General features: G+C 50.1%; 2 protein-coding genes across 22 annotated transcripts in view; both read left to right on the top strand.

The window, feature by feature from the left end:
* Positions 1–2,688, top strand: part of LOC122391470 (aldehyde dehydrogenase family 3 member B1-like) — a 28,742-nt gene extending 26,054 nt beyond the window's left edge. For 10 of the 11 annotated variants that reach the window (XR_006258355.1, XM_043385399.1, XM_043385397.1 and 7 more), the window contains 3 exons: positions 541–676; positions 1,064–1,214; positions 1,772–2,688. Coding sequence is in view for 9 of the 11 variants with exons in the window: in XM_043385399.1 (XP_043241334.1) it covers positions 541–676; positions 1,064–1,214; positions 1,772–1,813 (329 nt within the window). In the remaining 2 variants the exon portion in view is untranslated. Of the gene's footprint in view, positions 1–540; positions 677–1,063; positions 1,215–1,771 lie in introns of those variants that run through there. The other variant, XM_043385403.1, reaches the window with a different exon arrangement.
* Positions 2,689–3,566: 878 nt separating this feature from the next.
* On the top strand, positions 3,567–12,434 carry LOC122391476 (ubiquitin carboxyl-terminal hydrolase 14-like). Of its 11 annotated transcripts, none has more exons than XM_043385412.1 (10): positions 3,567–3,796; positions 5,406–5,491; positions 5,782–5,960; positions 6,336–6,564; positions 6,816–6,979; positions 7,344–7,441; positions 7,709–7,871; positions 8,445–8,570; positions 8,784–9,018; positions 12,008–12,434. In XM_043385412.1, exons 2-10 carry the CDS (start codon positions 5,476–5,478, stop codon positions 12,334–12,336), a joined length of 1,539 nt encoding a protein of 512 aa, XP_043241347.1. In that variant the 5' UTR covers positions 3,567–3,796; positions 5,406–5,475; the 3' UTR covers positions 12,337–12,434. The 11 variants fall into 11 exon arrangements, with proteins under 11 accessions (XP_043241347.1, XP_043241348.1, XP_043241355.1 ...); XM_043385413.1 differs by having other exon boundaries at positions 3,582–3,796; positions 5,393–5,491; XM_043385420.1 differs by having other exon boundaries at positions 3,595–3,620.
* Positions 12,435–15,307: the final 2,873 nt, after the last annotated feature.

Here is a 15,307-nt window from a genome sequence, read left to right as displayed (position 1 = left end):
TTGCTGCAAGTATTGGTCGATAGGGCGTTCCACACGATTTAATTTTACCCTGTATTGTTTCGGTAACACCCGGTTTTCTCCATCGCCGACACTGCTCAAAGTTCTTTGAATAATTATTATTTTGCCTCCACAGCACCCTTGTAATCTTGTTACCTTGTCAACCCTTACCCAGAAATGTCACTAATGCGTAATGCTTCTCGCTCTGATGATAATTCTTATCGTGGCTATCAACATTTTTGTGATGTTTACTTATCCAGTTTTGATAAACCATGGTGCATTCTCAATAAACATTTCATATTTTTAGTTGATTATTGTTGTCCAAGCAAGGTCAATCCAAGTGACTAAATCTGAACTACCCGGTCTGAAGCCTAATACCAGAGCTGTAAACAGCTATAATAGCATTATGCACCCTCGTTCACCTAAACAGTCCGTACCATTGCTGTCCGCTGACCCCTCGTGACCCGAGCTGACCTCCCGTGACCCGAGCCGACCTCTCTGTGACCTCTCCGGTGACATCTCTGGTGACCCGACCACCCCCAGTTGAGGAGCTGCCGTTCGGTGGCGTCGGGATGAGCGGCATGGGCGCCTACCACGGCAAGTTCTCGTTCGACACGTTCACACACTACAAGCCGGTGCTGGAGCGCGGCTTCAACCCCCTCGTCGAGAAACTCTGCTCGTGAGTTATGGCTCGTCCGCCGGAGAGGGGGAGGGTTGATAGGGAGATATCGGATTGGAGACGTTCGAGTGAAAGGGTGTGGGTTGGGGTGGTACGGTGATGCCTGATCCGTAAGTTGTGTTTACGAGCTAATTGGCGTATTCGGTGATTAAGCTGCTTTATATTACATTACATAGAACTTAGAAGCCCGGTACATTACATAGTGTTGTGATATAAGCCAACATCCTATGTGAGTTTTCTCACTGCAGGTAGGTCTAAATGTTTTGCCAACTGCCAGCCATGGTTCATACTCAAAGCATAATTTCCCGCTGAATGACTTTTGTGTATCTCTCTCATACCGTCTTACTGTCCTGTCAGCACACTGACCCCTCCCCCTCTCCCCGACAGGGTGCGCTACCCGCCGTACACGCCGCAGAAGATGGAGCGTGCCAAGAACCTGCTGAAGAACCCCAAGCTGCCCAGCCTGACGCCCCTCAAGTACCTGTTCACCTTCGGAGTGGGCGTGGCTTCCGTGTTCGCGCTCAAAGCCGCTGCCAAGGTCAGTTCATGGTCCGGGGTCAAGGTCATTTTAGGTCGAGAACAAGGTGACGAGGCTACAGTCTGGAAAACCTGATATGGAAGGATGGGATGCCGGCGGGCTCCCCGGATGTGATAATGTTGATAAATGGCTGTAATTTGTTGTTGATATCCACAACCAGAGCCTAGTCCTGCTGAATGCGTACGCTTGTGCTATGCCGAATACTCACATTGTCCCTTATTTTGTGCCGCAGCTTTTCCGATGAGTTCACTATAAGAATGGCGAGTATCATAAACTGGTTTAATCTCACTTATATTTAGTATTGCGTAGCACGTTTGCTGCTCAGTGCTAACGCTTGAAATTGTCAGTTTTTATTTCTCTCGGCGGTATCTTCTCACGTTTTCCCTTCTTCTGAGCATTACGATTAATTTAAAATTGTATGCAGGTGTTTTGCCGACTACCGCAACCTGTCCTGCATTGTTTCTCTGGCCGCTGATTTTTAGTACCGCAACCTCAGTAGAGTTGACCTTTAGCTTTTCTTTGACCTCTATCTGACCCTTACTGTATCCCGTTCTCAGAGGTTCGGTTTCGACGACGACCTGCCGTACGTGCTGCAGTGAGACGGGTCCGACGGGCGCCTTCGGATCCGTCGTCGCCACCCCGACCTCCTCTGGCGACCGCCGGGCCGGGACCAGTGGAGCCGCCGGGGCCGGGCCAGGGCAGCGCGCAGTCTGGGACAGCTGGCGTGGGCTGAGACTGGCTAATGTGGCGGTCCCGCTGCTTAATTTGAGCGGAGCAGAGGCTGAGTCAGTGCCGTCTCGCCGCGATTTTGCTAGAATTCTCCCTCTTCTGGGCGTGTGTCCATAAAAATGAAGACTGCCGGTTCCGCCCTGGTCTCGTGGCGCGGGGTATTTCGACCAAGATCACCGGGTCTGTTAGATTTTAGTCAGTTATTTTAATGTAACTTGTTCTACCTACGGTGTAAATAGGTATCACTTTAGAGCGTATAGCATATATGGATGCAAGATGTGATCTTCAGGCGGTGGGAATCGAGGTTGCGACATTTATTTTGAATGTGCTGTGTAAGTGGAGCGTTTGCTGAGTTACATTTCTACAGACGCCATTGCTTTGATTTGCTACGATCACTTTTAGGGATATTTTTCTATGTCCATTGTCCAAAGATTATCACTTGAAAAAACTGGCGATGATAAGTAGACTATAGGTACTGATGCCATACAGTGTCATAGATACGTGTTATACTGAGCGTAACTGTTCCCAATCTTTCACTGGCACGCGTCGTACTCTGGACGCCCTCGCCCCTTCCCAAACACCAGCCTAGATAGTAGTGCAATTCCCGAATTTACGGACTCCATAAGTTCAGCTGAACTGAGTTATCTTATTGCATGTGATTGGTCCAGCGATTTTAGTTCAAAGCCTTCGTTGTTGATTGCTTTGTGCATCGTGAAATGAAATAAATCGATGTTTTCAGCGTTCATTCGCGTTTTTGTAGTGAATGTGGCATGTGAAAGGCGTGGGACCTATGAAACGGCAGGCTGATGAGTGATGACACCTCTGAAGTCTGACGTCATGTGGAAGGCCTAAGCGATCATCACTCCGGATCAGTAGCCTGGAAGGTTGAAAACCGAAGGGTACTTTTATGTTTTCTTACGCATTCTGTTCCGTTACCGTGTCACGTAAGATACCATCACCGTTTCCCCTGTATGAATCATGTGCTACCTATACATTTATTGCAATTGCTGACTGTTATCGGCTATCGCTGTCCCCAAGGCATTCTTTTCGAATAACCTCAGAGGCAACTCAGAGGTGCAAGTTCGGAGAATGACGAGCTTTGAGCACAATTTGCATCTCTAGTTCCCATTCCACCCCTGCGTTTACTCGAGACGATATATGGCGCACTCTGTTCAGCTGGTCTATTACATAGCACCGTGAGCGGCTCTGAGAAAAATAATTTCTTGTCGTTTTTCTTCTCATAAAAAATAAAAATACCAATATGTTATGTGTTGTTACCAATAGGTATATTGTGTTGCATAAAATCAAAAATTCTGAAAATAAACTTTGAAATAAAAATAGTTATAAACTCAGAACATTTAGTGTACATCAAAATAATTTTGTCATAATGGTTCTATCAACTTTATACAAATATAGCATTGGTACAAATGAATCAAAGCGTTGTTTCCCCGAGTGCGCGTCTCATATAAGATTTTCTCCACGTTTTCTGACTTTTGAACAATAGGAAAGCCTTTTATCGAAAATATACAATGATACAAATAAGGGTAAAGTAAGCTAGTTAGTGTCTTCTCAGTAATTTTGTAACCTAAAGTGAGCACCGGCATAATAATCAGCTGGCGAATTCTACGCATGTCTGTTACCTTTCATACATTGCAGGGAGATACCGAATTCCCACGAGTTTGAAGTGCTAGGTCATCGCGCTGGCTGCTGATTGTATTCTTGCGAATCCGAGAGTGGGTGGGCTTTGCTGCTGCTTTGTTGCCCACTTTTTGTCATTGTTTGATCCGCGAGATCATCATTGATAGTTGTGCGGCAGGGGTAAAGGTCAGACGTATTGCTGTGTGCGTTAATTGGTAAGCATTTATGATTTAGGTTGGTGATGCATCTTTTTCCAAAACCCATTTCAATTTCAATTTGGCTGCAACACTGCTGTTATGATGGCAACATGCTGTAGTAATTCAAGTTTAACTTAAGTCTGAAAACATCATGCTACAGTACAAACAGAAATTGCAAACAAACCATTGAAAATAACAACCTATTGTCATTCTTGTGTGCAACTGCTCGCTGCTCAGCAGCATCAGTCTTGAGGAAATATAGGTACAAACCCTGTCTGTCCATGTGTCTTAGGGCTCATAGCAAGTGTCCTCTGGGCTCATAGCAGCGCGAGTCACTGAATTACCCAAAAACAAATACGTGTAATAGTAATTAAAAAATTAATTGCCTACAGAGCCTTATAATTCACAAGCTACAAGAATTTGAAATAATGCTAGAAAAATGCCACAATGTGGGTTTTGATCACCAGATATACGTGTATGTCCTCAGGCCACCTGTGACCTCAACCTGCCCCAAACAGACACCATCCTAATTATTCCTAACTGGGCAGCACATGTAATTTGAGCCTTGGGTGCTAATGCCCCCACTCACCCTGCACTCCACAGCACCCAGAGAACAGAATTGATGACATGTTGCTTTTCTAGCGAAGAAAGAAAAGTTAGAAGTTAACTTTAAAAAAAAAAAAACTTAACGACTTTGACTGTGAAAACTTCACTTTTACAGTAGTACAGTAATGTATAATGAATAAAATCCATTTTTATTAAAGGCACTTTTTACCTATTTGGTATATGTCTGTATCTCCCTGTATTTGTCTCTGTGTGAGTTAGGTCTATCACTTGCCTTGCTACCCTCCTCTGTTGGGTTTCCTTGCTAGATAGGATTGGGAGAATAGGTGAGGGAAGTTGTGTTAGAAAAAAAGATGTTTTATTGTCTTTTTTCTCTCTCTCTCTCTCTCTCTCTCTCTCTCTCTCTCTCTCTCTCTCTCTCTCTCTCTCTCTCTCTCTCTCTCTCTCTCTCTCTCTCTCTCTCTCTCTCTCTCTCTCTCTCTCTCTCTCTCTCTGTCTCTCTGTCTCTCTGTCTCTCTGTCTCTCTGTCTCTCTGTCTCTCTGTCTCTCTGTCTCTCTGTCTCTCTGTCTCTCTGTCTCTCTGTCTCTCTGTCTCTCTGTCTCTCTGTCTCTCTGTCTCTCTGTCTCTCTGTCTCTCTGTCTCTCTGTCTCTCTGTCTCTCTGTCTCTCTGTCTCTCTGTCTCTCTGTCTCTCTGTCTCTCTGTCTCTCTGTCTCTCTGTCTCTCTGTCTCTCTGTCTCTCTGTCTCTCTCTCTCTCTCTCTCTCTCTCTCTCTCTCTCTCTCTCTCTCTCTCTCTCTCTCTCTCTCTCTCCATAGATGCTGGCTACCATCTCTTTGTATTTGTCTTTCTCTCTGTATCCACTTGTCTGAATATTTGTCTTAATCTGCCTCTCTTTCCTTTTGCCTCCCTACTCAAACCTCAAAGGGATCAATATTCAGTTGTGATATCTTAGCCTTTTCAGTGGTCGACATGTCAGGTTTGGGCAGTTTAAACTAATATTGTGTTTGAGAATGCCTGCCAATGCATGATAATTTTCACATGCCAATCAGCATTATTTTTCAGAGGTAGCTGTGTCTCTGATTCTGAGGAAGTGATAGCAAGCTTGTTGCTATACATTCCACGTCAGATCAAAATGCCTAGCTTCACTGGTAAGTGTACAAGATTCAGCAAATAAATCTATAACATTGCTAAGGATCCCTGGACAGTTAAATTTTGTTCTTTTTCCCATTTATTCTTAAAATATTTGTGGATCATTGGGCATTTCATTGTTGTGCTACACCTGAATTAGGTAATTCAGTTATTGCATGCTCAATCTGTAGAGTATTCTTTTCTCTGTAGGTCTGTGTTTTATGTAGGATTCCATGATTTACTGCTGTAATGTCAGCTGACTTGCCCAGCCATATATCTCTGCTGACCGGCCACACCCCGCCTCCTGCAGTGAAGGTGAAATGGGGGAAGGAGCTGTTCAAGGACGTGGAGCTGAACACAGACGAGGAGCCGGTGGTGTTCCGCGCTCAGCTGTTCGCGCTAACCGGCGTGCAGCCGGACAGGCAGAAGATCATGCTGAAGGGCATGACGCTCAAACCGGATTCGTGGGATAATGTCAAACTGAAGGATGTAAGTGGAATAAGAGTTTGATGGGTGCAACTCAGGCAGTGACTGTAGGACTGCTGAGTGTCTCGTTAAATTAAAAAAAAAAATGTTGTAATGAATTTGATTAAATCGTTATTCGTGAAATCGGTAATAGTTAAATCGATATCTAGCGCAAACACTAAATTCCCGACATTTTGTCGTATTTACTTTCTCAATGGCTTCTAAAAAAATCAGAACTATCTTTTGTCTCGTTGAATGATCTTGTAAGTGCTGATTTTCAGGCAACACGTGACAGCACATTGCTGTTCACGCTGCTGAGCTGTTTCACCAACGTCGCAATACTCTATAATTTCACTCTTTAACCCCCACACCTCACACACTCCTCGTCCCCCTCCCCAGGGCATCACACTGCTGATGATGGGGAGCAAGGAGGAGGACATTGCCCAGGTGCCGGCCGAGCGGACAAAGTTTGTCGAGGACATGACGGATAGTGAGCTTGCCACCGCCCTGGAGATGCCGGCCGGTCTCACCAACCTGGGAAACACCTGCTATATGAACGCCACAGTGCAGTGCCTGAAGTCGGTGCCGGAACTCGCAGAGGGTCTCAAACAGTTCAAGAGTAATTATGGTGAGTAGGAGCGGCGGTTAGGAGGGGGAAGGGATATTGGGACTGGGCTACCTTAAAAATGAATGGAGAAACAAGACGCCAATATGTTGGATTGAGTTCGAGTTGTTTGACAACGCTATCGAGTTGTATCGATGTCGAAGGATCAGTTGATATTGTTGGTTAGTGAAACTAAAGATGTAATCTCAAAATCATGACGATCTGCAGTCTCTCCGACTGTGCCTCACTCTTCCCTCCCCCTCCCCATCGTACAGGCGCCGAGGGCGGTTACGCGCAGGCGGTGACGTCTGCGCTGCGCGACCTCTACTCGAGTATGGAGAACGTGGCCTCAGTGCCGCCCATCATCATGTTGAACGTGCTACACACGGCGTTTCCGCGGTTTGCCGAGCGCGGCGAGCAGGGCGGCTTCCAGCAGCAGGTGCGGGAACGCTGTGCATGGAGGGGAAGGGGAGGGGAGGGATCGACACTCAACAGGGAGGTGGGTGTGTGGATGAGGCAAAGTCGCTTGGAACTCACGCGTGTCGAAACTCGCTGGGTTATGAATAATGAATTAATTATTAATGTAACCGGGGGCCGCGGGTATTAAACTTTATGGAAGTCTGCTTTAATATCAGACAGATGACTGTCTTCACTATAAATTGCTCATTTACGTAGCAGACTGGGGCGTCTTTGCGTCATCTCGTGCTATATTATCCACTCGTGCTATCCGGCGTCGTTTACTGGAATGACAGCGAACGGGGGAGCCTGTCGGAACCTGACATTACTCTCCCACCCGACCCCAGGACGCCAACGAGTGCTGGACAGAGCTGGTGAGGATGCTACAGGAGAAGTTGAAACCCCGGCAGGAACAGGGACCCGACGGCCAAATGGTGCCTTCAAAGTGAGTGAATCAGGTACCCTTTATTTCCCGTTCTCATGGGATGGAGGATGTTTGTTGCTATGGTTACGATACATATTGTGACAAAATCGGTGTTTCCACGCCCTGGCATCTTGTGCTCATCTTCCTTGAATCACATCACTCAGTCTCTCACGCATTGTGTCAGTTTTGTGTCTTGTGCCACATTACACTTCTTTCACACAGCGTGGGTGGCTCATGCCACTCAGCCCTAACCGTCCCCACCGCCCGTCTGTCTGCGCACCCCTGTAGGTACGGCTCGCTGATCGACCAGTACTTTGGCGGCGTGTTCAGCTCCGAGCTAAAGTGCGTCGAGTCTGACGAGGAGCCCGTCACGCGGTCCACGGAGAAGTTCCTCCAGCTCAGCTGTTTCATATCGCAGGACGTCAAGTACCTTCACACCGGGCTCAAACTGGTGAGATTCCCCGGGCTTAGGCAGCTGTGGTTTGGGAGGGAGGCAATTTCAGCTCGTGCTGAGAATATGGTGATCGTCTGAACTGAGCACGATTGTCGTAGTAGTGTGTAGGACCATGCGATTTGGAGACCCAAGTGTCTTAGAGATATATCTTCTTAGAATATCTTAGAGATATTCTTAGAGATACATCGTGAGGTGGGTGCATTTTTTTACTATTAGTGTTGCTAGCTTTTTAGTGCTGCCCAGGCATCATTTAAGCGTTGATCATGCCATTCTGGAGAGTTCTCACTTTGCTGGGTCACTTATTAAAATATGCGGATCGCCTGACCCTCGAAGATTTTGGGGCACGCGTTTCTCGGGTACCATTGGATTCATTTCTTTCCAAGTTCTGTGCGAGACCCTCGCTGTCTCCTCTTCCTCCACTGCTAAAAAGGACCACTTCCCACATTTTTGTTCCTCCGTATAGCAGCTGCCTCCTAACTGATCCTCTCTCAGTCACTTCTCGTCTTACTCTCGCCTTCCCCCTGCAGCTCTCCCGTGTTCTAACCCTTTCCTTCCCTTGTCCGATTGCAGCGGTTACAGGAGCAGCTGACGAAGCGGTCGGCCCTGCTGGACCGTGACGCAGCCTACAGCAAGACGTCCCGCATCAGCCGGCTGCCCGCCTACCTCACTGTCCAACTCGTCAGGTTCTTCTACAAGGTAACTACGACGCTACGTACAGATCGGGCGTTGGCGGTTCTGTTAGTAGTAATTCTGTAGGAAGAGTATTTTCTTTAGCGTTATCGACTATAAAGCTACAAGATGCTATACAGGTAACGTTATCGGGGCTCGTGTTCCTCTTGTTTCATTCGATGTTATTTTACCACTCAATCATATTTCGCATATCACCCACCTCTCCCGTCCCATTTCCAGGAGAAGGAGGGTGTAAACGCCAAGATCCTCAAGGACGTCAAGTTCCCCATGTTGCTGGACGTGTACGAGCTGTGCTCGGAGGAGCTGCAGCAGAAGCTGCTGCCGATGCGGACCCACTTCAAGGCCTGGGAGGACCTGAAGGCAGAGGAGGCGCGCGTGCCGGCCAACAAAGCGGCCACGGCGCCGGCGGACAAAAAGGAGGAGGTGGCCTGCGTGCCCTTCAGCTTCGAGGACGGTCAGTGGGGGAACGAGACCGGGTGTGGGGAGGGGGGGCTGGTGGCCTGTGAGTTTGGATAAACGCTTGCACCACATATTAAATATGTCTTGTATTTTTCAATAACATTGACAAACATGTCTAATGTGACGGCCTGGACGTTAACCCGCGAGTTGCTGGGGGGGGGGCGTTAAACGCCCCCACTTTTTTCGCCGGGCCATAGCATAAAAACGGCGCGCCGCAGGCGCGCCAAATTTTGGGTACCTGTAGGGAATTGATTGAAGTTTATCATGACAAAGTTTCAAAAAAATCGGTCGGAAAATTTTTGAGATATCGAGGTTTTAGTGACGTCATGATTTCTGAGTTTTCGACCAAAAACGGCATATGTTCAAAAAATCATATAAAATCACAGAATAGGCATACAGACATGCCGTAAACGCCATTAGACTGCCAATACCATGATCAATCAAATGGCTATCTTCGATTATTGATTATCGTTTCGCATTTTCCATAATCTTGAACTGAATCTTGGCAATTTTTCGTGACTACTTCACGACCATGATTCATGCATTTCTTAAATTGAACTTTTTGAGCCAAACACGTACACATATGATAAAATGAATGTCACCATCGTGTTCTACGCCCCAAATTACACATAAAACATGTGTCACAGGCTGCGAATATCAGTTTTGATTTTCGGGGATATGTGCCTACCCGGTTGACCTGACCTTGACCCTGACCTATGATTGACTGACCCCTACATGGAGCTGACACTCTTGTAGGCCTTATATCAGTGGTCGGCAGGTCATTCGGGGTCGTGCCCCCTTTTTGGGCGCCAGGCAGGGCCATTACCCCCACCTACCAGACCCCATTGCTGACACAACCAAGTTTACTGAAATTCCTTACCGTCCTGGAACTCTTTGGGTATTTGTGCATTTCCAATGCATCAAATTTAAAACATGACACTTGCTCCACAAAACATTTAATACCTATATCCCAGTAGCGGCGGAACACCTTCAATTAAGGGGGGGGGGCCACTGCCGACTTTTGGTCCCATTCTTTCCATGCAACGCCCATAGGGCTAATGTTAAAATGCAAAAATCAAAGGGTGCACGGTGCCCCGGTGCCCTCCCCGTTCCGCCGCCTATGCTATATCCCATTTAACCCTTGTACGTATAGGGGTGGCGGGTGGTTTTTCGTTAAAAGCTCACGTAAAAGGCATTGGATCACGACCAAATTGTACCCTCGAGCCCATCATTTTTTTGTTACCAGCCCGGAAAATATCATGACCTGAGACCACTTTTACCACCAGAAAAATAACCGCCTGCCGGAATTTTTGCCTCAAGACCGCTTCACATACGGAGCGTAAACGCGATGGGCTCGTAAGCGGATAGGGCTTTACCGTTTACGCTCCATATGTGAAACGATCTTTAGGCAAAAAATTCCGGCAGGCGGCTATTTTTCTGTTGGTAAAACTGGCCTCTGGACCCATAATGACCGTTGGCTTATGAGCTTTTTCTGGAGATCATCTTGAGCCATAAAATCTCACTTCAAGAAGTTATAGCGGGTCCCAATTTTCTCGACACTTGTCATTGCCCTCTTGAATGAGACGGAATGACCAAGGACCTTAAAAATGGGCAGCAGCGGCTTCCTATTGTCACGGTTAGCACGCTCGTCTTTTTTATGCACAGCTCCATCTCAGAGTCCGAGAGGCCGCGGGGGTCCGATCGATTCCTCCCCCTTACGTTAGCGGCTGTTGAAACGCCAACAGACGGGCGACGGTTAAAAGTTGCAGCTGCTTTTGTACGACTATACGGAGGGGTGAGATGGTGAGGCGAGCAGGTACGTGAAAATTGGTATCTATGAGTTCGTTTTTTTTCTTCAAAAGGACGCTGGCTCAAAGTGCATTATCGAAGCTCTCACGTGAGTTTTGGCAACTTCAGCGTCTGGCTAAGAATTTCTTGCCGAAAAAAATGATCGATTTCAAATTGTGCTCGGTAAATGGTAAATACATGGAAATTGTGACTTCAAAAATGAGCATACTACGATAGTTAGAGCATACTATGATAGTTATGCGTTGCATTGCAATGCAAGTTCCACAGTATGACGTCACCACTGTTCTCATGTCTAGTTCCAAAACGCAGGCATGGAATTTATCGGGAATAATTCACATGTTAAAATAAGGCGACGTTCGAGTTTCTCAGGTTCAGTTTTTGCCCGTTTTGCTAGCTAAAACACGTGCTTGTTCGAAAAACATACTTGGAGCCAGCGTCCTTTTGAAAAAAAAAACGAACTAAATCAATGTGTGCTGTGCCTTTGGCCTGGGCTAATCTTTGAACCCTGGGATGCAACAGTCACGATGGCCGCTCCATCGCAGGAGCTACAAACTCTAAAAAGATAGGCTTTCTCAGAATCCCTCATTACCCCCACCGAAAGGGCTCCATTACCCCCAAAGGGGGCATGCCCCACCATTTGCCGACCCCTGCCTTATATGATGGATTGTGCACCGTTTTGACAGAGTTTATGACGAGAAGCGCCCATTGCGAAGTCCTGAAGTCCATGCTACTGAAAGCCCGATTTCAGGTGTTTGACCTGACCTTGACCCGACCTGTGACCTCAAAATTCAACTTTAAAGTACTCATCTGAAGCGTCTCGTCGCGCTCTTTCGTTTGCCGCCTCGTGCGTTTCGCTGCGCCTATTGGTTCTCGAGTTATCGGCTGGGGGCGTTTAACGCCCCCCCCCCCCAGCAAACGGTGGGTGGCGAAATACCCCAGCAACTGCCGGGTTAATTTCATTATATTCATTGCGAGACCTAACTGTGCCACACTTTTATTATTAGAAGGTATTTTAGCCGACAACAAAGCGAACGTTACACTTTTTCGGACAGAAGCTATGTTCGGTGTTAGTCGAGTAAAAACTGTTTTCAACATACATTCGTGTTTCCGTTATTCGCCTCGCACGTATTTCAACGTAGCCGTCAATATCACCGTGTTCTCCCCCTGTTTCTCAGACATGGGCTCGAACAACAGCGGCTTCTACGAGCTGCAGGCGGTGTTGACCCACCAGGGACGCAGCAGCAGCTCGGGCCACTATGTCGGCTGGGTCAAACTCGCCACCGGCTGGGTCAAGTTCGACGACGACACGGTCACACCGGTCGAGGAGGCCGACATCCTCAAACTGTCGGGCGGCGGCGACTGGCATTGTGCCTACGTGCTGCTGTACGGACCCCGGCGACTCCCTGTCGAGGCACTAGAGAAGGTGAAGGCAGCAGCGGCGGCGGCAGCGACCACGGCGACAGCAGCGCCCTCTGGGGACAGCGGGGAGAAAATGGAGCAGTAGCGCACCCTGGTGGTGCGCAGGTGGCGCCGCCACGCGGCGAGTCGGCAATACTGGGCCGGCAGTGTCCCAGTCATCAATCAATACATGGTTCTTATTTACGCATTTCTTTGTGGGAAAGTCGTACGTGTGCTTTCGTGCTACTCATGTTTTCCTTCAAAGTACTGATCCGTATAATATGTGTAAGATACTGCATGAGATGATGACTGATATAAATGTTTGGTTTCGAATTTATCGAAGTGGTTCAGTCGAGTCCGAACGACCATTGGAGTGTTTGTTCGAGCAGAAGACATTTAGCCGTATACAGGACAGTGGGCTTTCTATATTCAGGTAACCATAACGAAGCAACCACAGATCGTCTTCGTCCCTGTGTGCAAAAAAAAAAAAAACGAGGGATGCAGCTGTGGCCTATACGGCATCAGCTGCCGGCGCTGCCGTCCCCTCGCTCGGACACCGTAGCGCCACCATACTCCAGACGCAGCTGACTGTCGGGACTGACAGAACAACCCTCCCTTCTCTACAGACCACGGTGTCTTCTACCCTAACCCCTTCCCTCCCCTCCGCTCCCCTTACGAAGGGTGGTAATCACCGTAATCGCCCCCAGACGACCAGTTTCCGTCACCTTCCGCCAGGTGGCAGCTGTCTCCGTCGGGCGGTGGATGGCACGAGCCCTCGGGCCCCAGGGGCGTCGACACCAGTCCGACTTTTCCGACTAGTCGGACCACTTTTTCGACTAGGCGGTGCCCTGCTGTGGCTCGCGGGGGCCCCTGCTGCAGACCGCGGGGGCCCTACTGCGGCTCGGGGGCCCTGCTAGAGACCGCGGGGGCCCTGCTGCGCCTCTGGGGCCCTGCTAGACACCGCGGGGCCCTGCTGCGGCCCGCGGGGTCCCCTTCTGCGGCCGCGGGGGGCCCCTGTTGGGGCTCTCGGGGGGCCCTGCTGCGGCCACGGGGACCCCTGCTGCGGCAACGGGGCCCCCCGCTGCGGCTCGCGGGGGCCCTGCTGCGCCTCGCGGGGCCCTTCTGTAGCTTGAGAGGGCCCTGCTGCGGCTCTCGGGGCCCTGCTACGGCTCGGGGGCCCCTGCTGTAGAATGCGGGGCCCTACTGTGGCTCGGGGGCCCTGCTGGGGCTCGCGGGGCCCTGCTGGGGCTCGCGGGGCCCTGCTGCGACCGCGGGAGCCCCTGCTGTGGCCGCGGGGGCCCCTGTTGGGGCTCTCGGGGGCCAGCTGCGGCCACGGGGGCCCTGCTGCGGCTCGCGGGGGTCCCCGTTGGGGCTCTCGGGGGCCCTGCTGCGGCCACGGGGGCCCCTGCTGCGGCCACGGGGGCCCCGCTGCGCCTCGCGGGGCCCTGCTGCGGCTCGGCCCCCCCCCCCCTGCTACAGAATGCGGGGGCCCTGCTGCGCCTCTGGGGCCCTGCTAGACACCGCGGGGGCCTGCTGCGGCCCGCGGGGGCCCTTCTGCGGCTCGCGGGGGCCCTGCTGCGACCCGCGGGTGCCCTGCTGCGACTACGGGGCCCCTGGTGCGGCCACGGGGGTCCCTGCTGCGGCCACGGGGGCAGCAGGGACCCCCGGGGGCCCAGGTCGACACCTGGGGGCCCCCACCGGTGGGGGCCCCCCGAGAAAAAGTCGGACCAGTTTTCCTTACGCGTCGACGCCCCTTCCTCTATCCCCACGCATCCGGAGGGGGGAGGGAAGACACCAACCGGCGTCTAAACCCAGGCGCGTGCCGCGACCGTGCGCAGTGCTCCCGTCGGGCTCAAGATGAGAGACCGGCTGTTGGTAGAACTAGAGACGTCCCAGAGAGGGTTATGTGCGTCCCTGCTGTGCTGAGGTGATTTTGGGCCACGTGTGTCCCGTCTCTGTCCTGTCAAAGGAGTCAAGGACCTCTCAGCTGTCGGGGTTTGACGGGAAGGGTCAATACGGGTGTTTGAGGCCAGGTGGATGTGTTTTGGACGGGGTGCGAAGTCCTAGGTAGATGGCTAAGGCTTTTCTAGGGGAAGTAATGTGTTTTTGAACTTGTTTGTTTTTATTTCTCGCTGCCCGTCGACGTCGTCCGCATGATGGCAACTAATACTCGGCGCAACTTGAGAAGGTAAATTTACATGGTTTTGAAATTTGAGTTAATCTAAAAAGGACCATAAATAGCAGAATTTCACGTCAATGGCGGATAACATCTTCCGTTTAAAACGGCATTAAGCGTCACACCGCCTCAGTAAAATAGCATGCCGATTCCAGCAATCGAATTTTGTAAAAACAACGATTTCATATTATATATTACAATACTCAAATCGAGGTAAAAAATAACGATTTCTTCCAGGTATTTTGATAGTACTCGTACCTAAAACCGGCCTTCGGTATGTGGTGTGTGCGATGCGCAATTCACCATCGCTTGCTTATAAGTTAATAGTTAGGACCTTGATTTTGACTATTCATTCGCGCCACCGGCCACTTAAGCTGATGGCCAATATAGGTATTCATGCCTAACATCAAATATGTCCGGACTGAGCGGTAGAAATGGAACGACCGCGCAAACCACACATCGCTCGAGGCATGTGCTCATGCAGTACCGTCCCTAACCACAGCCCACATCACACTATCGACGAGATTAACTGCTTGACGATGTCAAAGCCGCGGGAGATCATACTATAACTACACTGATGACTGAGCCGTGTCTTATCACCGATTCACCCAACGAAGACCTCTTCTAGCTCTGCGGTGGAGAGCATGTGGGCTGAACCCGCATCAGCTGCATGAGATAAAGAACGCCCGCGCCGGAAACCCTACCACAGCGACCTCAACAGAACCCGACCCCCTCTCTCTACCCTCCTCTCCTCTCCCCTACCCGCAGCGCGTGCCGGCGCCGACCCCCCACGGAGGTATCGCCCCCTCCACCCCTCGGCATGGAGGGGGGGTGTATTCTGTGCAGCAGATGCTCCCAACGCACCGCGACGAAGATGGGACGAGCAGGATGAGGGGGCGAC

Source organism: Amphibalanus amphitrite, unplaced genomic scaffold (assembly GCF_019059575.1).
Source record: "Amphibalanus amphitrite isolate SeventyFive unplaced genomic scaffold, NRLGWU_Aamphi_draft 000439F_arrow, whole genome shotgun sequence".
NCBI lineage: Eukaryota > Metazoa > Arthropoda > Thecostraca > Balanomorpha > Balanidae > Amphibalanus > Amphibalanus amphitrite.
This window is presented reverse-complemented; position numbering and strand designations above follow the sequence as displayed.

Bases quoted from the DNA above. Each gene is read 5' to 3' on its own strand.
- LOC122391476 (XM_043385412.1), top strand. The intron at 6,980-7,343 runs GTGCGGGAACGC...ACCCGACCCCAG, and splicing joins AGGGCGGCTTCCAGCAGCAG to GACGCCAACGAGTGCTGGAC. The intron at 8,571-8,783 runs GTAACTACGACG...TCCCATTTCCAG, and splicing joins TCGTCAGGTTCTTCTACAAG to GAGAAGGAGGGTGTAAACGC.